Consider the following 26,075-nt stretch of genomic DNA (forward strand, 5'->3'; position numbering starts at 1 on the left):
AAAAAAAAAAAAAAAAAAGAACAAAAAGAACAAATATATATATATGTGTGTGTGTGTGTGTGTGTGTGTGTGTAAAAAGGAGAACCAAAAGAAAGAGTGCGTGAGAAAATAGAAAAGGTAGATTGAAAACACGAAAGGGCAGCCTACGCAAAAGGAGAGCAAAAGAAAGAGTGTGAGAGAGCCTGCTAGATTGAAAACCTGAAAGGGCAGTCTAGGCAAAAATTAAGGCAATCAAAAAGTCAATTGAACTATGTGATGACCTGATCCTTCCTAGTAGAGGTATGTAGGCAGCCATCTTGGTTCAATCACGTTTTAAAAGAAAAATCAATCAGGTTGGCTTGCTTGAATTCCTAGTCAAGATTAGAAAATTAGATGGATCTAGCATCCAAGACAAGATGTGAAGACACCTTCGAGATTGCTCTCTATCTACAACACTGCCATGACCCGGAGGTTTGCTCAAGATGTTCTGGCTCATGCCAATGGGAAAATGTACCTCAATGGGAAAAGGAAAAGATCCGTCTAGAACAGGATGTATCCTTGGAAAAATAAGACATTGGTATGCATGGATTTTACCTTTATCACTTATTCGTATAATCTTGCATATTCATTAACATGCCTGTATTGTGCCATTCAGTTTCTTTCATGCATTCTGATACCAAAACATGAAATCTCGTCTCATAGATATATCTCATGAACATCATCATAAACATCTCTCTCCACCGTCTCTCAGTTTCTAAGCATGCCCAACAGACTAGACTATGCTTTAAGAACTCAAACAAAAAGAGGAAGGCCTTACACAATTGCCTAGCCATTTACGAAAGACCTTTCCATACATGGTGGGATACTTACTACATAGCTCATGTGCAGAAACAAAATAAGTAGAGAAGAACACCAGCAAGTCAAACATGGCCCAAATGATCAGACACGGCCTGGGACAATCTCCTAAAATTAGTACAGAGAATTAGGTCATCATGAGCATGAGTGCGAACTAACCCGGCTGCATTAAAGCCCACGTTTCTGGTGATCTCTTTGAGTCTGTCATATGAATGTTGAAGACGAACCAGCTCCTTCTCCATCGTGGAATCAGAAGTAGAGCCTTGTCTCCTAATCTCTCAATCTCTAGCAAAGCCTGCAAGGTGACCACCTCTGCATTAGTAACTCTCAAAGCCTCCTCCCTCTTAGCCAGCTTAGTTTGAAGGTGACGGAAGGCCAACTGCGGCTCGCTAGGCTCATTGGCTCGTCGTCCATACTCCATGCTCAAAATGGAATGAGTGTAGGCCCTCGCTTGTACTAGCTCCAAAGCTAAGCCATCGGCCCAGCTAGTAGCCTCGGCCCTGTCGGCCTCCGGTGCAGCCCTATCCTCATCTCAAGTATGATCCAAAGTGGAAACTCTCTGAGTAAGATCCGCAAGATCATCCTCTAAACCCACAACCTAGGATCTCAGTTGAACACACTCTGCCTCTGTGCCTGGAGGGGCTGGCCCCCTCCGATCAAGCTTTGCCCTCAGAGTAGCAAACTCACTCTCATGTACACTGCTTATCTCCTCAATATCCTTTATAAGGGTATTAGCCATTTCCTAGCAGTAGTCTCTATCCCTGATAGCCTCCCTTAAGCACTCCCTCAGATCCATAAGGGCCCTCTCAACCTTAGTCTTAAACTCCAAAGTATAGTCTCTCAAAACATTAGCCAGAAGTGGCAACTCGGCTGAGACTGGTGATGATAAGTCAAACACAAAGCTGGGATCTCTAGAGTCTCGCCACACTCTAAACTCAGTAGAAAACCACTCCTAGTCATCCCTAAAACAAAGGGAGAAGTCAATGCTTGACTTGTACACCTCCCAGAACTCAGAGGCATGCCCTATCACTGCCGCATCAATATCCATGAGCTTGTACTTGCAACTGACAACAGAAAGATCACTAAGTTGGGGGATGTGCTGGATACCCCCGAACTGCTGTATAGCCATGCTTGGAAAGTACCCCGTGCATCCCCAAATGCCCACCAGGGGAATGACAAGTAAACCGACACAATGGGTCTACCCCTGCCATCTAATGATACCCCACTGGACTATCTAGGTCTAATCAATGGGACTTAGGCTGCACAAGTACCTCAGCCAACCCTCAGTATCCCTAGAAAAAGGAAGATCAAGAGCTGCAGTAGCTCGGACTCTATTCCTACTCACAAAGCCCACAGGCTGATCCCTAGCAATAACACTCAGGTGGTTGTAGAACCACAGCTGTAACAAGTGAACACAGCAACCCAGCCTACCCCTACTAATCTCTCGACATAAAGACAAGGACCTAATTGTCTCAAAAAGTAGAGCAAGAATGAAAGAGATACCATGAGGTAGGGCACTCACCAGAGGGAGAATAGCAAGACTGATAGCTCCTGATGATGAAAGAAATAGCACTGCACCAAAAAAGGCCACTAGGAAGGCTTGACACCGATAGGATGTCCACCGTTCCTCCAAGTCCACAAAGTCATCTTGGTAGCTAATAGGGCACTCAAATAAGTGGAACTGATCATATAGGAAATCAAAGGACATGCTCCCTCCTATCCCGCTACCATACCAAGTCAGCGCCTCCATAACGGGCATCTTGAAGCCCAACTGATCAGTGAGTCTCTTACGGTAGCGTTGCCGCACCGGTGGAACAAAAATAGTACTTAGAGGGGTAGAAAGAGAAAGAAAACGATCATACTCCTCCAAGGTCGGCACCATATCAACATCTCCAATGGTGACACATCTTAAGACGGGGTCTCAACAAGAGGTAATGACCTCCAACAAATGCCAATCTAGTGTGGTGCGAAGAAAAGTAGTAGCATCTCTAAGAAGTTGCCAGATGAATGCCTAGTTACCATAAGAAAATGAGCTTCACCACCTCTTAAGCCTCTTTTCATAGTAAGACTCCCTCTCAAGCTCGACCAAAGTGTCATAGAAGTGAGCACCAAGAGCATCCATGAACGGATCCTGCTAAATCTGATGATTTGATGAGAATCTACGGAAAAAAAAAAATGATGAGAAATAGTGTTTTCTACATGTTTTGGGTGAAGAAAAGGGTAGAAGAAGACCTTAGAAAATTGCAAACCAGAATGAGCCGAAACTAGGGTGAACCCAACTTTTATGCATAAGAATCAAGACGGTGGCCCTACAAGGGCCGTCGACCCTCAGGACACATGCCAAGGCTTTTTCGCCCCAAAGACATAAACCCCCATATATTCTAAATGCTACCCCCCTGTTTGGGACGTTTTTGACCACCTTAGAGCAAAGATTCCTCTGATTTAGCACTTGACGTAGTGCATGATCAGCCTGGCAGTGAACCAGATTGTTTGAAACTCTCTCTTGTGCATTTGAGGCCACACAAATCCTACACTGGGGTAGTTTATCTTTATGCATCTCATTCAGCACCTCCAGATATCTTGAACCTCATTACCTAAAGCCTGGTTCAGGGGTCGGTTTAGCTCTGATAATCAGAGCTCACAGCAGAAAGACACTAGAGCCCATTCTCAGCCATGCAGTAGCTCTTTCAGCTTATTTTGAGGACAGAGGGAGTCATTTCCCATAAGGTCACCCTAAGAAACCCGTCTTTGAATTGATATCCAGCTCGGGCAATAACAGGGGCAACCAGTGCATATTGCTTCATGGCGTGTCTAAGGAGATACTCGCATTTGGTATGGTCTACAAAGTCAAGACCGTTTTCAGCTAGTCTGCAGGCTTGGAACCCCACAAAACCCTAAATTGGGGCAGTTTATTTTGCACGGTTCCCTTCTCCTTGTCCAATGCATAAGAATGGGCCCGTCCCGCTAAGGATGTATCCCTATTGTCAAGAATCGCATGAAACCCTAAACTGTGGCAATTTATTTCACACGATCTCTCCATTCTATCTCCCCCCAATGAGACGATCATTGTCAAAATCTACTGATAAACCCATGAAACTGTAGTGCAATACAAATGAGTGTTACATAAGTTGGTTCAAAACCACCATCTATGATGAAAATACGATAGTGAATACATACGTCGGCAGCCCTTTCAAAGGAGATTTCCTAGAACTATGCATGTAAGTCCTAATCAGAGGCTTTATTTTTCACATATATTAGCAGACCTCTCAAAGGCACTTTTCCTAAAGTCGTACATCAGCCCTCTCAAAGACAGTTTCCAAAAGTGTACATATAAGTCCTAATCAAAGGTATTGTTTTTTCATATACATATCAGCGGCCCTCTTAAAGGTGATTTCCTAGAGCTATGCATGTAAGTCCTAAGCAGAGGCATTGTTTTTCACATATATCAGCAACTCTCTCATAGGAACTTTTCCTAAAGTCATACATCAACCCTCTCAAAGGCAGTTTCCAGAAGTGTACATATAAGTCCTAATCAGAGGCATTGTTTATATATATATATACACACACACACCAGCAGCCCTCTCAAAGGAAATTTCCTAGCTATGCATGCATTTTCTAGAACCATACATGTAAGTCCTAACAAGAGGCATTGTTTCGTATGTACACTATGAAGCTACAAAGGGACAATATCATACATCAAGGCCCATTTTGGGGCAATATAATACACAAATGTCCAGTCCTATCAGGAGGCGATAAATAATATACATACATAATTGGCCCACCATAGGGCAATGTCTACAAGATACATGAAGAACAGATACATGCCCACGCAGGGGCTACATCATGCTACAACAAAAGGCTAACCTTATTGAGAATCATCATCCCTAAAATACTGGTCGCCATCATTATTATTGTCATCATCACCATCGCCTACAAGAGAACCGGTGGAAGGACCTGCATTGCTTGAAGTGCCGGGAGTGTATCCTGGGTCCTGAAAAGGCCCCTGAGTCTGAGAAAAAGAGCATCAACCGCTTGGTGGACCTAGAGGAGCTGGTATATACCTAGGCTTGTATGGAGCAACAATAGGCCCTCAGCCTGGAATATGAGGCGGAGGCGGAACATGAATATGAGTTGCCTGTAACTCTCCTATCAAAGCCATGGTATAGCCATGAAGCATGGCTAGCTCACTCTAAAGCTGGCTCCGCTCTCTCTCTCTACGATAGTGGCACGAGCCTCTCTATCCCTCTACCAAAGCTCCCTCTCCCGAGCAGTCTCTTCCTGCATGTGCACCTCCATAGCGACAGCAGTAGCCTTAAGCTCTGTCACCCTGGTATGCAAAGCCTCTGCACGCAATCTCCACTCAGCTCCGAAGGCCACCTGAGCACGAACAATGCCTCTCAGCACTTTACCTCCACTCATAGGAACATCTCTAATGATAGGCCCCGTGGAGGACTCCACTAACCAAGTGGCATAATCCTAGCGAGTATCCACGTAGGCATAAAAAAAACCTGTTGCGTAAGCCGGGTTGTCCACGACAATGGACTTAAATGACAAGCTGAGGGGAGGTGGATCTCTAGGTACCCCAAAAATTGGCATGACCTGGTGGAAGGTCCTCCCTGCCAAAAATAATTCTCAGCTCGACAGGGCCCAAAACCATTGTCATATCCTCAACTGGCCTATGGTAATGGTAAGCTCAGGCCTCCCCAAAATGAGCCATCATAGGGACAAACCACAAGCTTATCCCAGGTGACGCAATTTAAGGCCCCGAAGATAGTGACCAGCTGCACCAGGACAGCCCTGGTGATTGTACAAAGAGACCAAGCATATGCTAGCGGATACACTGTCGCTGACAAACCTGAGAATCGTGGTTAAAAATCTAGGATGTACTCATACGCCCACCATGTCAAAACCTGCTAACACCCTAGTCATATCTCCTAACGTAGGCAGCTAGTCATATCTCCTAACGTTAGAGACTACTCTCATGGCCCACAGCAGTTGGCAGGATAATACTGATCGGTTGTTGCCAAAGAAGCAACTACCAAGAAAACACATGAAGAACTGCCAAAAGATGAATGTCAGTAGGTTCCATACTCTAGGGGATGCTACCCTGTAGCCACTCAGTGCGGATCTGTGGTGACGTGGTGGGCCCAAAATATCCTCTTGTGTCCGTAGTCAATGGAAGAGGGATGCCCAAGAGCTCGCAGGCCAGCTCAAAGCTCATGTCATTAGTCAGAATTGGGTATCCATCAAATCTAATGCCCAAGATGGCCCTCCAATCAAGAGGGAGAATGACATACTCCCTACAAGTCTAGTGAAAGGTGCCTGTCTCGGCATGAAACCATCGTACCAAAGCCTCCCCAATCCCGTGCCTCATGGTGTATGGGGTGATCCTTAGGAAATCCTCAAATCCTTGCCCTATCAAGAAATCTGCATAGCGCCAATGGGTCCCAAGAGCAGATAGCCACTAAAGAAACGTGGACCAAGCACCCTGACCAAGGATCTTGTCGAACCTTGCATTCAAAATCAAAAGCTATTCGTTAGCCCACGCTTGGGCAGAAGGATGATCCTTTAGCGCGCTCTGAAGGTGAGTGTCTCTGATACCGTTGTCTACTGCACCAGTATGAGCATCAACCTCGGCCTGAAGTGACGAGAATCTCGGCCTCAAACTGCGCCTCCCGATGCTTGGATAAACCTCCTCCTCCCCAGACAAGTTAGCATTTATGTCAAAAATGAGATCCTCGACTGGCGTTTCTCCTCTAGAGGCCCCTTTCCCTGTAGCCGGCCTGCGCCATGAGGAAGCCCTACTGGAAATAGTGCGAGACTCAAAGGAAACACTAACTGTCTTGGCTGAGCCCCGTCTTCTAAATCCGGTCTCTATAGGGACCCCACCGGTGGGCCTGGTGTCATCACCCCCATAGTTAAAATGGCTTTGCAGAACTCGAGCTGCCTACTTGCCAGCAGAAATAGTCTTATCGTCAAAAGAAGAGTCCCCATAGGATGTAGCGTAAACGGGGGCCTTCCCCTGATCTCCCCTAGAACTAGCCCTCCGAGACATAATCTACAAAACAACCAAAAATTTAGACACAAGTGGTAAGCCCATGAAACAAATGGCGATATAGATGAACTAACACTTTTCCTAAACATGTTATGTAGGTTCATGTCAAGCATATGTTCTCACAAGAAAGTAGATTCTTGCACATCCTATAGTGGGTAAACTAATGGCTGCACCCTAGGCTCACATTCTATAGTGGGTAAACCAGCGGCCGCACCCTGGGCTCACATTCTATAGTGGGTAAACCAGCGGCCACACCTTGAGCTCACATTCTACAATGGGTAAATAGCGACCACGTCCTAGGCTCACATTCTACAATGGGTAAACCAGTGGCCACGCCCTAGGCTCACATTCTATAGTGGGTAAGCTAGTGATCACATCCTAGGCTCACATTCGACAGTGGGTAAACTAGTGGCCTTGCCCTAGGCTCACATTCCGTCTTGAGGTTAAGAAAGTGGCTGCACTGTACGCCTTGCCATCACACAACTACCAAGTCACTCAAAATTTCAAGTTCCATATCTACAGCGGGTAAGCTAGCAACTGCGTCCTAGGCTCACATTCTACAGTGGGTAAATTAGCGGTTGCGCCCTAAGCTTAGATTCCATCTTGAGGTTAAGAAAGCGGTGGTGCCGTACGCCTCGCCATCACAAAGCTACCAAGTCACTCAAAAGTTCAAGTTCCTGATCTATAGTGGGTAAACTAGCGACCACACTCTAGGCTCACATTCCATCTTGAGGTTAGAAAGTGGCCGCGCCGTATGCCTCGCCATCACACAGTTACCAAGTCACTCAAAAGTTAAAGTTCTAAATCTACAATGGGTAAACTAGCAACCGCGCTCTAGGCTCACATTCCATCTTAATGTTAAGAAAGCGACCGCGCTGTACGCCTCGCCATCACCTAGCTACAAAGTCACTCAAAATTTTTCAAGTTCCTAACCTACAATGGGTAAAGTAGTGGCCGCGCCCTAGGCTCACATTTCATCTTGAGGTTGAAAAAGCGGCTGCACCATACGCCTTGCCATCACACAACTACCAAGTCACTCAAGAGTCCAAGTTCCTGATCTATAGTGGGTAAGCTAGCGGCTGCACCCTAGGCTCACATTCCATCTTGAGATTGAATAGTAGCCACATCGTATGCCTCGTCATCACACAGCTACCAAATGACTCAAAAGTTTTCAAGTTCCCGATTTACTGTGAGTAAACTAGCAGCTGCGCCCCAGACTCACATTTCCACTATTCCCGACTACCAGGTAAGTCCCTTTACTTATATCACGCATTTTATTTTCAGCATTTAAATTCCCGCATATTTGCACACCCATATAACATAGACAAGAAGAAAAAAAAAAGGAATATGCATTTTCCTAAGATAGCATTGCATAAATCATGGCAAAAAAAATATGCTTATGAAAATTCCAAAAATAAAATAAGCACTAGCATGCACCCTAGTAGTATTGCTACTAACATTTTGCAGAAAAAAGAAGAGAAGAAGAAAAAAATAGCCACTGATCTTAAGTGCAGAAAAGACTGAAGCTGAAAAGCCAGACCCGCTAAGTTCGTAATCACTCTAGAAAATTCTCTAGAAGTGGGAAGTCAAAGAAAAGGGTGAAATAAGGTCAAAATGAGCCAAAAGGGGCTTTTATAGGGTTTTAAGGCAGCCTGGCTGCCCAGCGCACCTTCTTGGGCCATCGAGTCAACCCAGCACACCTTGAAGGGCCGCCGGGCAGCATTGACCAAGTCAACATTGACCCAGTCAAACCTCCAAAAAAAGGGGGGTGGGGGGCGGCTTTTCCTTTCCCAGAGTTTAGGGACATGTTTGCAAAATATTCCAAAACAGCTACAGCAGATCGGTCCAGTTAGGTAAAGCTTGGTCTCGATCCGTGAATAGTCTCCACATGCAAATTTGGGGGCAACAAAATTCGAAGTTACGTTCTTTATCCGACACCTCTCATTGCACTCAAGATGTCACATAAAGAAGAGGTAGCTGTTGATACCGTCTTTTGTTCACCCTCGATTTCTGTGCCGAACCATGAAAAATCCAAAAATATTATTTTCTCTCTATGGAGTCACAATGACATCCAGAATGATGTGGCATAACCAGTTCGGGCGCAGGGGCACCCAGAGTGCCTTTTTCAGCTAAAATGACCAAAATGCCCCTAGTCAACCTAGAGTTTGACCAAAGGTCAGGCTAGGTCAAAACCCTCACAAAACAACACTTTTCATAGTTTTACTTTAAACCCAAGCTTCTTGGAGATTTTTGGAAACTTTGACCAAGTTTGACCAAGTTTACACGGAGTTAACTCTCGGCGGCCCCCAGAAACCCTAATTTTGATTTGGTCATTTAAATGGGTTGAAACCAATGCCATTACGAAGATTATCAAATTCTCATTCCAACGACTATTCATGAATTGAAATCTGAGTTAGAACAGCCGAGATATCACGAAAACCGGGTTAACCTATCGATTGATACACCGCTAACTTTCTAGAGCCAAAACTTTTGATCCGATCGTTGGTTTTCCATTTCCATATCTTTTTAAAAACTGGAAGTTAAGATCTTTCCAGGGGTGTCAAGATCAACCCCATCTAGGACCATTTGAAGGTGGCGGCCCTTGAAGGGCCACTGCCTAAAAAATAATGTTGGGGCTATAAAAGGCCCCAGGCACCCTCCAGATAAAAAAGAAGAGTCTTCCTATGTCCTGCTCTCTGCCTAGATGAATTCTAAGCTTTTTTCCTCTCTCTCAAACACAAAAGACACACAAAAAACATATCAAAGCCTCTTGATTTTTCTCTCTTCTCCAAAAACACAAGGTATTGTTCTTATACCAATCTTCTTTTCCTTGGTTTTACACTTTGGATTTGGGGTTTAGGGGTGTGGATGTAGCTTTTTATATACTATCCACACCCCTAACTTGCTAACTCTTTTTCTAGCATTTATCTTGCTCTTTTTGCTTGAATCACATGATTTATTTATTTCTTTAGCATGTTGCCTGCTTTATTTGTGCTTCTAGCCTAAATCTCCTAGCTTTTTATGCCTTATTCCATGTTTCATGTTTAGATCTACATCCTTACATGCTTATATGTTTAGATCTACATGTTTTATGTTTTATGCCATGTTTTCCTTTTCGTTGTTCCTCTTTTTGTTCTAGGATGATGTTAGGGTTACATGCTCACATGCTTGTATGATGTTGTTGGCTATGCCTTGCTTGGATCTATGTATCTATGTGTTTATTTCCATGCTATATGGTTAGATCCTTGTCTTCACATGCTTATATGCTTGGATCCATGTTCTTCCATGTCTATGTGCTAGGCTTTTATGTGCCTACATACATATTTCCATGCTTATATGTGTAGATCGATGTGTTTACATGCTTAGATCGATGTTCTCTACATGCTTTATGCCATCATCTATGTGCTTGTGTGCTTCACGCCTTGTTTATGTGCTTAGGTCTAGACATTGTTTTTCATGCTGTGTGCTATTGTAGCCCTTTCATTCCCTTTTATCGCATTTCTTGTGTTTTAGCCTAATGGTTAGGACCCTATCTAGACCCTATGGTCTTTGTGTTCGTCCATACACCTTGGCCCATATCAAAGGGTTTGGATCACCCCTATTTGCATGTCTATGCTTGCTTTCTTCTATGCTTTTATGCTTGTGTTAGCCTCTTTAGTTCTAGGCTTTGCCACGTTTGACACCTTTAGTGGGTTTGTGGTTGTGTGGTTGCATCCGACGCCTGTGAGGCCTTGTTTGGATGTAACCATTTGGGATGCATCATGTTAGGACATATATGGAACATGCTAAGAACATATGTTATTTAGTATTGGCTAATCCTTTGACAAAACGTACTTTACTTATAATTGGGTAGATCTATGATGTGTTTAATACTTCAAGGAACAAGAGTTCGAGGCCAAGTATTGAAGCCGTGCAAATCTGTCGAAGAATCAAGTGAAGAAGTGCTGTGTTTTTAAAGCTCGACAGATGTATCTATCAAGATTTAAAATGTGAAGCTCGACAGCTGTATCTATTGAGAATTACGAAAATCAGTTTTTCAAATCTAATTTCACACATATCCATGTGTATTTGTATATTGGTTTCTTTTCTCACAACACTAGCAATATATAAGGATTATTTTAAAGGTCGTCTCACTTGATGCAAAGGTTTTATGCAAGCATATTATGACTAGACATATGCCCTAATTCATCTTTCTCTTGAAGAAGCTGCTACATTTGTACACTGTTGGATTTTGTAACCAAAGAGCTTCTTGATCTTCATCATATGGATGAACTAAAGAACTTTACAGCCAACATCCTTCTTAAGTTTGTGTGTTAGTCATGTACTTGGATCCATGCATCAATTAGTTAGTCACATACTGGGAGCTGTGCATTGAAAAGGAGAGATTGTCACTACATTTCAATTGTGTATTTGGGTAAGGGTTCAACTGTAGATTGGTATAAGGTACTGAGATTCCTTTACTTGTAACCACTCGTTTTGATAATAGTGAATTCTAGGGAATGGTAACCTTAAATTTACCTGGTTGGGTTTTGCCTCGGTGGTTTTCCCCATTTGTAAACAAATCACCTGGGTCAAATTTAATTTCCGCTGCATTTAGTTTATTTGGTGATTTATTTATGATACCATGCTTATTGCATGTAATTGAATCTAATTAATTCACTTGGATAATTAATTGATTAATTTACCAAAAAGGCCAATACATTCTTGGCCTATCACATCTTCTTGATGCCGGTTGCTTTGTGCATACTTTTCTCTTTTTTCACAAAGCACGATGCTATGCCTACCATGCTTGTTTGTGCCACCCACGCGATGCTAGTGTGTCGTCCATGCTTCAACACAATGAAGTTATGGACATTTGATCCAAACCTACGTTTGTCCCCCGTGGACACCACCTTTTGTTTGCCTATTTGCTTGTTTGCCTTCTCGCTTGTTTTCTTGCTAACTTGCATTTAATGATGTTTGTTGGCATTACTGCGTATGATTTATGTTTGTGTGGCTATTTTGTAGATGCCTCATCGATCCTCACGCGGTAAAGAGCCTTTGATTGATCTTACATCATCTTTAGTATCAAAGAGGACTCGATAATCGTCGGCAAACGCTTATAATAAAAGGTTCAAGACCCTTCTGGATACTCAATCCTCTAACAACAATTTCAAGAATGCTTCAATTGTGGTAGAAAGGATTGTGAGATTGACACATTGGGATCAACTTTTATTCCTAAAATCTTTGCTGACAGAGATTGGGCTAGATTGTTTGGTGGCTTTAAAGATCCTATTGAGGAGTTGATTAAGGAATTCTACTTCAATGCTTGGTTTATCGGAGTTGAACAGAAATGTTGGGTTCGTGGAAAGGACTTTCTCATCACTCCAGACTATCTAGCTAAGATTCTTCAAATGAATCGTCCAGTAAATGTGGATACATCCCCTTATGATGATCAATTGGCTCTCGTTGTCCAAATCCTTGAAACATTAGGAGAAGATCTTGAAGTTTCCTCCATGGGTACATCAATTGGCACTTCAAGATTCAGGTTGGAAATGAAGACTCTTACCTTGATTATGTACTTAAACTTGTACCCACTAACCAACGTAGGTTTCATCAGTCTTGGAAGAGCCCAATTCCTCTATGATCTTATTAATGGAGTTCCAATCGACATTTGTGCTCACATCTTCCATATTTTGGGAAGGACTGTAGGACGATTAGCTGCAAGGACAGGTCTTCCTTTTTGCAGCCTAATCATGAAGATTCTAACTCTCAAGGGCATTCATCCCCTTAAGAATGGAACGGTCTTGCCTTGTCAAGGTCCGATTTTCTTGCATTCTCTTCAGAGCAACAAGGTTCACTCCTCTGCTGAAAGGGAAAAGAAGAGCCCCTCCAAGCTTCCAAAGAGTGGATCTATGACTTCCTCTCCCACCTTGCCCATTGGGAAAAGTTCGGCTACTCCTAGTGTCTCCAAACTTCCTGAGACATTACCTCATCTTCTAGCACTCACTCTCAGCCTGGATCATTTATCCCTCACATGGATAGGATGATGACTTTGATGGAAGGTTTACATGAGCGCATTTTTGGACTTGCAATTATCATGTATTCTCACAATAATCATGTTCAGCTTCGCTTGACTACTGTTGAGACACAGTTGGATGAGATTCAGCACAAGCTTGAGGCCGACCTTTAGCTATTCATGACAAAAAAGAGGAGAAAGCCTTATTGTGAATAATGTGAATATTGTGAACTCCATAGAGTAAAGGGAGAGCATCATAGAGTAAGGGGGAGTGCATATAGAAAGGGGGAGCACAGTGGATACAAAAAGAGGAAGCTAACCTACAGCTACACAACTTAGAAATTCTAACAACGTTTTTCCCTGTTTTGATTAGTATAGTTTATTTACATTGCTTTACTTTAAAGCTTTCAATACTTTAGTTTAAAACTCAGTTTATCTTTAGTACTTGTGTATCTTGGTTTTTATAGCCGTTTCTTAATGCTTTTAGTTATTTATTGTCTCTTACTTTAGTTTCTTTAATGCATCATGTGCTTGTTGGACATGCAATTAATTTTTGCACTGCTCTTAATTGCTTGCATGTTTAGATGATCATTTGTTCGTTAAATGCTCATTGTGGTCATTTCTTAATGACTTTTCTCGTTTGATCAAGTTTTGCTATCTATTCATATCTATTTTATCTTTACCTGATTGCATTTTACTTGCTCTGTATACATGCCTTGTATTCTACTTGCCTCGTATTTAATGAAGCTATTTGTTATGTGCAAGTGTTTCAAGATATAGGTGTATATGGTTCAAGTGCTTCATAGTTTCTAGATTTAGGTGTGAGTGAGTTTTGCCTCTATTCTCATACTACGTTTTAAGTCTAGAGTTTGTTTAGGGGTTTTGTCATGGAATAGCCAAAGGAGGAGATTGTAAAGTTGTGTTTTACAATTATGTTTTATGTTGGCTTTAATTTCATGTCAAATTTGATTGTAATTCTGTTTAATCATCTCCCTGTATTTTTATGGGATTTAATATAAGGGTTGTGTGTGAGAATTTGGATAAGATTCTGTGAAGATGAGGATTTCGTGACAAGCTCGCGACTGGCTCGCGAGTCCCGACCCGTGAAACAGGCCACGTGATTAGCATATGCTGGAATCTAAAGAGTTTTTGAGAAGCTGGATTTCGCGAGTCATACATGACTCAAGTCAAGTCGCGAGTGACCTACGAAACTCTCTGCTTAATTATTTTAAGTGTGCCTTTTCTCATACCTTTACCAACATTATATAAACCCTCATTACCCACGAAATTGTAAGAAAAACAAGGAGTCTCTACAATAAAATTTTGAGAGAGAAACCCCAACCAAACACTTAAGAGTTAGAGATTGTTTACCCTTAATCCTTTACATCATTTCTCTAAAGTTTCCATTACTCTTACCTTTCCATCTACACATCCTTGAGAGGTTCTTATCTCAAACACTTACCTCACCCATTTTGAGTGTTGAGAGAAGTTTTGGTGCCTATGGGTAGCATTGGAAGAAGCCATTGAGTGGCGGATGCAATCGGGTGGAATTGCGGGATCCGAATAACTAGTTAAGACAAGACTCCAAGACGTCCGTTGGTAGCTAGAGCTTGGAAGGCTCAAGTACATTGGGTACATTAAGCTTGGATAGTTTTTTTGATATTCATGTACTCCAACTTATTCACTAGTGGAATGATTTTGGCTTAGAGGGCCGTGGAGAGGTTTTTCACCAATTACTTCGGTTTTCTCTTCGATAACATGTCTCGGTGTTATCTTGTGTTTGCATCTCTCTTCCCTACTCTTTAAGCTTTACATTTGTCACTTATTGTACTTGCTTATGCATAAGAGTAGTGTTTCGGTTTATTGCGCATCTTTTACACTTATTCCGCAGTTAGTTAAGTTAGATTAAAATCAACTAAGCCATGATTTAAAATTGGAGGTCTAAACAAGCATTAGTGTTTCTACACTGATTGAGCTTTCATTGTAAAAACGCAATTGAAAACTATCTATAGATTCAACATTACTCAAGAAAGGATTATTGCATTTTTATCAAACAAAATTTGAAACAGAATAAAGATTGAAAACCCAGTTTTATATTACTTTTGATTTTTTTAATTTATATAGAAGGCCCACAACATGTAGGTTTCCTTCTTCATTTTTATTTATTTGTTTTTTTTTTTTTTTTTAACAAATGGGCTCCCTTAAAGGTAAGACGAACTTTTGACAAGTCAATAAAAATCATCTCAATAAAAATCATTTCTTATTAGGAGGGAAGACAAATCTATACATATGAAGAAACACTATTTCTACAATGTTTTCACAATAAAGTCTATGTGGCAAGTTTGTTAATGGTGGGTAAAAGAGTAATGTTAGTGGTGTTTCTAGATTAAAATTAGTAATTGTTTGTCACCTAAGATTTATTGTAAAAATATTGTGCACCTAAGATATATATATATATATATATGATAAGATAAAAGCATTTGAATTTGTTAATCTATCAACTTAAATAAAGCTTTGTGTTATCATATATATATATATATATTTTGGGGGAACCGCAAAAGAAAATAACGTCCTTTGATTCTTCTCTTATCTCCAATTAAAATAGACATTGATCCTTCTTTTATCTTACATACGAATTCCTTCTTTATTCTTTCCTTTGAACAAATCACTTGTTTGGTTCCATGTGTGAAGTCTCTTGATGTGTAAAGTGCTATGATACTATTGAAGTCCCATCAACCTTCAACTTCAACGAGGCTTTGTCTTTGTTAGAGATAGGTTAAGCCTAATAGTCTAGGCCAGGCCCAATCCTTATTGATATGCAAGCTAAAAAAGCTACTTGTTAGAGCATTCGCATCAGCTCTTGTAAATTCTATGTTTATTTTACATGAAAAAACCTACTTTTTCTATTTTACCCGACCACTTTTACAATACACCCACATCAGTTTATCTATTTTCCACATTTATTCAATAAAATATTCCCTATTTTACAATTTTTTATTATTACTCCCTCACTGCCCCTCTCTCTCACAGACCCACAGCCACCATCATCACCGCCCAGCCACCATCACCACCATCATCAGCAACCAAAACCCACACAAATCAACCAAAATCAACATCAGATCAACAGCCACCATCATCACCGCCCAGCCACCATCACCACCATCATCAGAAACCAAAAGCCACTAACCCACACAGATCAAACAAAATCAAAGAAAAAGCAACATCAAATCAACCCCGATCTCCACCTAAAATCAAAGAAAAAATCATTGATCGATCTTCGCCGCCATCGATCATCGCCGCGATCGACCTCGCCACGCTCATCGATCATCGACCTCGCCACGTTCATTGATCATCGCCGATCATCGCCGCGATCGACCTCGCCACTCTCATCGATCATCGCCGATCATCGACCTCGCCACGCTCATCGATCATCGCCACGATCGACCTCGCCACGCTCATTGATCATCGACCTCACCACGTTGTGACCCACAGCGCCGATCTCGCCATCGATCATCGCCGCCATCGATCATTGATCATCGCCGCCACGTTGTGACCCATAGCGCCGATCTCACCACGCTGTGAACTCCGGTGGCATGCTGTGAACTCTGGTGGCACACTTTGAACGAGAGAGTGAGAGATGTGAGATAGGTAGAGAGAACTGAGGATGAAAGTTGTGGAGAGAAAGAGAGGCAGCGTTTGAGATAGATAGAGAGGGAGCTGAGTGGCAGTGAGAGAGAGAGAGAAAAAGCTATTAAAAAAATAAATACATGAGCTACAGTACCCATGTAAATTTACACGGGTACTGTAGCTCGTTTATAGTTTTACACATATTTGAATGATTTTAAAAGAGCTGATGTAAAGAGTTTTTGGGTGCAAAATGTGTAAAAGTGGTCAAAATGTGTATTTTACACATTTATAAAAGACCTGATGCGAATGCTCTTATACAAGTCAATTAACCATAACTAATGTGTGTTTAATCTAGGATTTAACCTCCTTTAAATACCATGGATTAGGCGTGCAAGTGAAGAATACTACTTTACAATCAACTCTATGCAGGGTTTATAGAGATGTAGATGCTAAAGGTCTAAATTTAGCTCTAGACGAGCTTTATACTAAATTGGATCACTTGTGTCAATACACAATAATCGCAATAATATTATTTTTAATAATCTTATCATAGTGAAGGAAAATACCTTCCTTCGATTCTTATCTTCTTTCCAAACAAAATAGGCATCAATCATTCTTGTCTCTTGCATCCCCATTCCTTAATTATTCTTTCCTTTCAACAAATCGCACATACAGGTTCCATGATGCTTGAAGCAGGGGAGTCAATTTCGTATCGTACCAGTCAGTACGGCCGAAATTTATCATATCGGCTGGTCAACTGGTACTGAAACACCTTTGTTTCATACCGCTCAAAATACCGGACTATACTGGATATACCGGCAAATACCGGACACATCGGCTGGAAAATAAAAATCAGACGGTACAAAATATTGAAAAAAGAAAAGAAAAGAAAGAAAAATATTCAAAATAAGTTAATGACAAATAACTCACAATCTCTGCTGTTGTTACTACATTTCCGGTCGTCACTCCCACGTCGCCGATCATCTGCCCCGCTTGTTTTGTTCATCTCCCTTTCTTCTTCTTCTTCATCTTCAACTTTGAGATTTAACTATCTGACTTCCCTTCCCTTTCATTTCTTTTTATTTTGGGCATTTTAAGTTTTTGTGGCTATTGTTTTGTGTGCCACTAACGACTCATGTGAAGTTACTGTGCTGTAAAAGTAATAACTTTTGAATTTCAAATTTCAACTACACCACTTTAGTTTTAGAATCTTTTGCGTGCCATCTGTTAACAAAAAGATTTTGTGCATTATTATTATTATTATTATTATTGTTATGGTTATTGTTATTAAATATATAAAATAGCGGTAAATCTGAAACGATACACCGGTATTGATCGGTACCCGAAATATATTGTATCGCTAGCCAAACTGGTACAGCCTCCGATATGGTATTGACTTTCTTGGCTTGAAGTCCTATTATACGGTCGTGGAGCAACATAACCATTGATTTCTCTCTATAAATAATGTAAATTATCATTTTTTCTATCCAAGAAGAAGGAATTTCAAGAAACTAATTTAGGGAAGAATACTACTTTACAATCAACTCTATGCAGGGCTTATAGAGATGTAAATGCTAAATGTCTAAATTTAGCTCTGGACGAGCTTTACACTAAATTGGATCACTTGAGTCAATACACAATAATCGCAATAATATTATTTTTAATAATCTTATCGTAGTGAAGGAAAATACCTTCCTTTGATTCTTACCTTCTTTCCAAACAAAAAAGGCATCAATCATTCTTGTCTCTTGCATCCCCATTCCTTAATTATTCTTTCCTTTCAACAAATCGCATGTACAGGTTCCATGATGCTTGAAGTCCTATTGTACGGTAGTGGAGCAACATGACCATTGATTTCTCTCTATAAATAATGTAAATTATCATTTTTTTCTATCCAAGAAGAAGGAATTTCAAGAAACTAATTCCTAAGACATTTCTGACAATAGCAACATGACCGGTATGTTTTCACATCCTGTTGTTTTCTTTCTTATTTTGTTTCATTTTCAATATTTTTAAAACTACATCGTTATAGTCATTTTTTATAGCCCACTTTGGAAATCTTTGATGACATATGCTTAAAATGTATGAAGAGGATTCTCAAAAAAGAGGGAAAAAAACAAACAAAAGAGTGTATGAAGGGAATTTCAAATTTCTGAAATTGAGGTCTTGACCCACAAAGATAAGAAAAGAAAAAGGAGCGAGCGATATTAAAAAATGTTATTTTTTTACTTAAATATTTTAATATCCGGAGTTGTTTTAATTTCTCAACTAGTCTTTCAAATTACCTCAAAAAAAAAAAAAAAAAAAAAAAAAAAAAACTAGTCTTTCAAAAGATTAAAGTATTAAAATAACGGTGATTTCTTGAATACTTCGAGCTAAAGTGGGCATAAAGAATGGAAAAGTATCATCATATTATTATGATGGAAATTATATGGTATTTTTTTTTTCTGTATTTGTTTTTGTCTCAGTCTCTTCCCATCTATGTTAAAGATTATTATTTACTACTCTTTGGGAAATTAATGGAAGGCTTGTCACAGCCATACAAGAACATAAACATTTGACAAAATTACAAATTATGTCTTTTCAGTTTGTTGAGTTGTCATTTTTGTCTCATAAGTTTTGTTTTTGTAACTTTAGTCCATAGTTCACAATTGTTACTAACGTTGATCCTTCTGTCCAGCTCTATTTTGCCATTAAAAGAGGTAGTTTTGACTTCTTTTTTCCCAATTTTTTATACAAGAAATTTTATTTACATATTTTTTTATTTAAAAAATACAAGAAATTTTGTAAATCTCTCTCTCTCTCTCTCTCTCTCTCTCTCTCTCTGTGTAAGTTTCTTTTTGTAATTTTATTTCAACAGAAAAATCCACCTCCCCAAGCTTCCAGAAGCCTCCACCACATGTACCCAACCTGACTCATTAATGAGAGATTCACAACTAATTTTACACTCATATTTACAACTATTTAACTTATATAGTAGTCTATGACTAGTTGTTTGTCATTATTATTATTTCTTTAGATATGATTGTTTGTCCTTTTTAAATGAACCTACCAATTTTATTATTATTATTTTTTTATTTTTTCACAACGAACACTCATCTACATCAAATAGTTGTAAAAATAAGTGCGAAATGGTTGTGATCTTAAAGTTTTTCGTTTAATTAATACAACTATGAGTTTTGCTTATTTTCATTCGTTGGCCCGGGAGACCAAGAATTACAAAGACATATACTTGCAGTCATATGTGGATGAAAGCTTGATATCTTGGAGGCAGACTCCCAATTCCCATCTTATCTAAAGTACTTTGAATTCTTTTCTGATCATTTAGAAAATGGTTGGAACCATCTGTCCTCCCTTTTACAGAGAATAAATTAGTTCAATTGAATTTAGGACTCTCACTTCAACGGCAACAGCCTTAGATGATTCAGCTCATTGTATTTGGGGAAGTATCCTTTAAAAAAGAAGAAGAAGAAAGTTTTTATAAAGAGGAAATACTGTATTCGTTTGGTAATTGTTGAAAAAAAAAAAATAGTTTTTTAGTTTTTGAGTCCTTTTTTTTTTTTTTTTCTCTCTCTCAAAAATTTTAGCTTTTTATTTTTTTATTTTTGTTAAACTACTTCAGCTTTAAGTGTTTTGTAACACATTTAACATAAATGTTACCAAAATAATATACTCTGTACAAATAAACTACCGTAAATAAGCAATTCCCAAACTAAAGCTCTTTTTTGTAATTCGATTCTTGGTGGAAGAGTTATTTACTTATATGGCATTTACTAATGAAGTTACAGCCATGTCCGAGGTAGTTTAGGCTTTATTTATCTTCCTGTTGTCCCCTGTATATTGAATTTCATGCTTTGCTATCTACATCTTCTTATACTTTTGCAGGTAAGCCAACTTCCACGTCCTCAGGCATGGGAAGGCAATGCCAATCATCATCGACTGAAGATAGGAGTACCAAGTCCAAAGAACTGCAAGAGAAAACACAACAAACTGAATTGACAGATAACTTGGAGGATTTTCATATGCTCTTAGAGAATATCTCTAAATCTCTTGATGAAATGGAAAAAGTATTCAAGTCTGCCTCTTGCTGTTCTAATGCCAAAACAGAGTCCCTTGCAGATATTAAATCTTTATTCAATATGTCGGTTGATGTTGTTCTTTTGGATGAGGCTCGCTTGTCCAAGTTAAGAAATGCTGCTGATCAATTGGTTGACAAAGCCTGTATCATTGGACAGGACAAGAGTGACCGTTTAAAGAAATTCAATAATAAGATCGATAGGGAAGTTAATCGTTTACGCACTGCAGTTGAAAGAGAAAAAAAGAGAGCTGTACTTGAAAAAACACGAGGTTCACTTGTTGCCACTCTAAACACTTACAAGGCTGCATTTCAACCCTGTCGAGATGAGATGCTAGAGATGGTTTCCAAACAGAAAGAACTGGAGAAAAATCTTCAAGATTACAAAATGCAAATGATTCAGAAGATGCTCCATTGCAAAAAAGTGTTTTGTCAACAAAAATGTAGCATTGAGACAAATATCAGTGGTTTTCGAGTGAATGAACAGCTTTTACAACAAGTAAGCCAAGAAATTGATAATCTTCGTAAAGAACCTTCAATTGATTGGACTGGTCTGATTGCTGCATTTTATACTTAACTTTTCATGGTTTGTTTTCAGCTTATCACTCTTATAACTATTTTCTTAATTATTATTGAAAGACCTCTACTACTATTATTCTTAAAATATTAGTTGGCTTGTATAATAAGTTTTACTACCAAGGGTCTCTTATGTTGTGGATCCATTTTATTCATACTTGGCATGTAATGTTTCAATATATTCCATTTATCGATTTAAGATGTTAATTCCTATCGATATACATCAACTCGTATGCATTTCCATTACATACTTTACAAATCAAGTGTGGTCCTTACAAATTAGGAGATCATTTTTCAAAATAAGGGTTTTTAGCACCACTTGGAAGGATTACTTTCTATACCAAGTCTCCAGTTTTTTTAAAGAAGAAAAAAAATCAATTTCTTTAAATCAAAGAGGCCAAATCGGTTTGAACAATATGAAGAATATCTAGTGGCACATCTTCCACCCAAACAAGTAAATTGGGGGATGTGATTGTTCTTCTTACAAGAGAATGTGCTATTGTGTTCTCTTGATTGTGAACATGGGAAAAATTAATATAAGAAAAATGAGAAACTTGAATTTTTACATCATGAATTAAATGCCCATGCTTCTCTGATACCCACTTCTAAAGTGAACTCAACTGCTGTTCTTGCTGCCATTGCTTCAACTTGTGTTATTGTACCAGGGGGAGGGATTTGCTAAGTTAGGGAAGCAATTACCAAGCCCTTAGCATTCCAGATAACCCACCCTATCCCTATAGAATTTAAGAATTTACTTCGGCCTCATCTAAATTAATTATCCAATTCAACCATCATAGCACTTTTAAAATCCATATGACCTATAAGTGTTAGGAAATTGTCTCAAAATCCAATTGTGACTTCAGTTGCGTTTGGCTGGAGTGATTATTAGAGGGATGGAAAAGGGGGGAGAAAAAATCATATATTTGGTTGTCTGGTTGAGAGGGAAAAGAGGTGAGATTTTGGTGGGGCCAAGAGCACCAAAAATCAATTTTCTCATTTGAAGAGAAAACTAGAGAAATTTTGGTCTCTTTTGCTTCAGTCTTTACAATTATATTTTTATCCTCACTTACAATGTTCAACACTTCAACTTCTACCTCTATCCTTTGATTTGTTTTATTCTGTCCTTCTTATCGTCTTTTGCTGAATTTTTTTATTTTTTATTTTTTATTTTTTTAACGTTTCATTTCTATCATCATACAATAACATTCACTGCTTGTATATTCATGTTTTGTGCTATTCCTTTTCAATTAGCAAAGGTCCATGATTTTTTTCCCCAACATGGAAGCATTTATTGGAAAATTCCATTTAATTTTTATTTAACAAAATATAATAAATTTAATTACAAAGAAAAAAAAAGTAAAATAATATGTGTAATGTGTTAATTTTTTTAAGATGTCATTTTATTAATTTTAATTGTTAATAAGTATAAATAAATTATTTTCTATATATTATGTAGTAAGGACATAAAATGTAAATTTATATGAACTACATCATCCATTCTTTCATTTTTCTCCTAAAGCAAATAAACTAGTTTTCGTCACTCCATTTTTTCACCCCTCAACCAAACTCAAATAAGGGAAACTGAAATCTCTTATATACTCCAACTTTTCCATCCCCCAACCAACTGGACTCTTAGTGTGGAATTTAAGGGGAATTTGTAAGGTTTTGATTAATGTTGCGAAGTGAAAAAAAGAAAAAGGTGTTGCTGTAGTGTGAGCATAGTGAGAATAACAATTGTGTGTGTGAACGCAAAGAAAAGCAAGAGGTTTTTACTAAAATTTTCAGTTGATTTTCTTAATTCACGCAAAACTAGGTTGGGACCCAACAAGTGGCATTAGAACTTATATTCCTCTAGGTACCCCTCTATTTGAGCAGACCTCTCATTCGTGGCTATTTTACATTCAACCATCCTTCCTTTAGCTCCTGGTAACTCCCTTGTTTAACGGTGAACTCTGAAATTACAAGAGTTGTGCTTATAAGACTTTAGGTGTTATTGTCCTGGAGAATGATAGCTTGAATGAATATGTGCCCCCATTTATTTTTACGTTTTAGATCCGAGATCTTAGTCAACTATTCTTGCTTACGTTTTGACTCATGGGCTATTCTCACCTTGTGTACCACCAAATCACCAATGCTTCAAGCTCAATTTCTTTCAAAAGAGAGCTCTGAATAAAATGTGTACTTGAAACTTTGGTGAATCACCACATGAATTACATACTTAAAATTCATGCCCCATTTGTAAAATAGGCTCACCATATCTTAGCATTTTTTTTCCTTTTAAAAAAATTATTTGTGCTTATGTTTAAAACGAACCATGGAATTTAGAGCCCTATAGACGCATCATGTATATGTGTTAGGGTCATATTTTCTATGCATTGACTTATCCTTTGACAAAATGCACTTTACTTATAATTGAGTAGATTGAAGTTGAGTTTAATGTATCAACAAGTATGTGAAGTTTACTTTACAAGTGGTATCATTAAAGACATGAAAATTGAACCAAGAAACAAGTGAAGAAAATCTGATTTAGTGAAGCTTGACATTAGTCTCGACACTAGTATCTATCGAGACTTAATGAAGGATTCTCGACACAAGCTTGACACCTCTCAATCTATCGAGCTCTACAATTTCAGAATTCTCATATCTAAATCTCGGCCCATGATGACTTGTATTGTTAGGGTTTCTTTCATTGAACCTTTAGACCATAAAAAAAATTTTATTTTAAAGTCATCAAAGACATAGAGACTCAATTAGAGAAATCATACATTTTGTGAGAAATTATTGCCTTTTTGTGCGCTTTAGGGTTTTGTAACCAAATGCTTCCAAATCTTCAATGTGCTTTAGAGTGAAGAACTTTGCATCCAACAAAAATTAATCAATTGTTGGGAGTTAGTCACGTATTAAGATCCGTGCAAAGGAAGAAGTTGTTAGGTTCTAAGGTCTTAGGATTTTATGTATTTAGAACTCTAATTTGTAATGTTGGCAAACCATGATCAAAACATTGTATTTAGTCTTATTTAGACTTGCTCAAAGTTGGTTTAATATTGTAAAGTTGGAATCGAGTGGCTGCAGAAGTACTTGGGACTTTCGGCCTGGCTTGATCGATCGAAGAATAGACTCGATCGATCGAAAATCGCACAGGTTGATTTTTCTGCAGAATTTCCAACTCAGCCCTACTTCATTAAACGTTTAGGGTTTTATGTTTTTACCCTAGGTATATAAACAAAACCCTAGCCACGTTTTTTACGGTTGTCCATATTACTTTGTTGCTCATACATTGCTGTTTTGTGTGAATCTCTTGTGAGATCTTTGAGGAGCTTTCCTTTACACAAAACTTAGGGTTTTCAAGGTAGAGATGATTTCAACATCTTGAAGATCATTAACGTTGCAACCATTGGAACTTAAAAGAAAAGCAAGCGGGGAGCTTGTAGCTGATTGAGGAATTCAAGAAAGAAGTAGTCCGTGGATTCGGAGCCTGCGCGTGGTCGTGTCAGGAAGTTCTACTGGTGGGTAGCATTAGGAAGTCGAGCGGGGAGCTTGTAGTCCTTTTGTAAGAACTTCAATTCTTTCATAGTGAATTCTGTTATGCCTTGAGGATCGGTGGGTCAAATCCTCCCCAGGTTTTTACCGTGTGGTTTCCTGGGTGATCATATCTTGTGTTCATTTATTTTCCGCTGCATTATTATTCTTGATATGATTGTTGATTGTTTTAACCTAGAATTGCATAATTTGACTAAGTAACAACTTGGCTAATTAATCTAGGCTACGCAATCTGGTTGTTTAAGGGGTCTAAATTCCTGTTAGAAGTCTCTACAAGATCAAGATCAAGTAGTGATTGGAGTAAAAGTTCAACTATAGGTTGGTATTTTTGGGATAGTCTAGGGTAGTGGTAAGATTCCTTATACTTGTAACTGCATGTACTTGATTAGTGGATTCTTGGGAGTGATGATATGAAATTCACTTGGTGGGGTTTTTGCCTTGCAAGAGATTTTTCCTATTCATCAACAAATCATTGTGTCAATTCAATTTCCACTGCATTTAGTTTATTTGGTGATTTGTTAGTGCCTCCTTGATTTACGTATAATTTCACTTAATTAATCAATTTTAGCAATTGAATTAATAAATTGGGGTCAATCTATAATGTAAAGTTGAATTTTATCAACCACCTTGTTGGCTTTATTCCGTGCCAATTTGCTTGTAATTTAGCACTTAGTAACCCTGTATTTAGGTGGGTTTTATGTAAGGGTAGTGTGTGAAGAGAGTGTGAAGAATTGGTCAACAATGTGCAAAGAAGCAGGGACTCGCAGCTGACTCACGACTTGCAAGCTGCCAACTGCTGCACACGTGAGAAGCATGCGGGGAGGTGAAGGGTCATGCCAGCTGTCGCACTACAGGACAAAAGCCCCAGGCTGGCCAGGCCGTTAGCTCGAGACTTGAACTCGTGACTATGACCAGTCGCGAGGCCAAGCCGCCAACTCACCCTGTTTGGGAAAAACTGTCTCTTCATATTCCAAACACACACCATTATATATAGACCCTTATACCCACGAAATGTAAAGAGTTTCCAGAGAAAATTTTGAAAGAGAAACCCTAGAGAAAAAAAATTGCCTCATCCCCAATCTTCACTAAGAGACTCTTCAAATTTCTCTACTCTCTTCCTCTCCATTGATACATCCTTAAGAGGTTTTTGACAAATCCTTTTCTCACCACACCCACTTGTGAGAAGTCTTTTGGTGCTAAGGAAGCAGTTTGGAAGGGACAATGTTATTGGTTGATGCTATGGGTTATAGCGGAATCCGGTAAGTTAGAAAAGAAAAAAGTTCGGCGCAACTCGATTGGAGCAGGAAGCTTGGAGGGCTTAGGTACCTGGTAGATTAGGCTTGGAGGGTCTATTCTGTTCATTATCCAAC

At 39.1% G+C, this 26,075-nt stretch overlaps 1 protein-coding gene across 1 annotated transcript; it reads left to right on the forward strand.

The window, feature by feature from the left end:
* Positions 1-18,391: 18,391 nt before the first annotated feature.
* LOC111988104 (uncharacterized) lies at positions 18,392-21,370 on the forward strand. Its single transcript, XM_024019869.2, has 2 exons — positions 18,392-18,471; positions 20,400-21,370. Exons 1-2 carry the CDS (start codon positions 18,465-18,467, stop codon positions 21,164-21,166), a joined length of 774 nt encoding a protein of 257 aa, XP_023875637.1. The 5' UTR covers positions 18,392-18,464; the 3' UTR covers positions 21,167-21,370.
* The last annotated feature ends 4,705 nt before the right edge of the window (positions 21,371-26,075 follow it).

The sequence above is a fragment of the Quercus suber genome, unplaced genomic scaffold, assembly GCF_002906115.3.
Source record: "Quercus suber isolate HL8 unplaced genomic scaffold, Cork oak 2.0 scaffold_269, whole genome shotgun sequence".
In the NCBI taxonomy this organism is placed as follows: Eukaryota; Viridiplantae; Streptophyta; class Magnoliopsida; order Fagales; family Fagaceae; genus Quercus; species Quercus suber.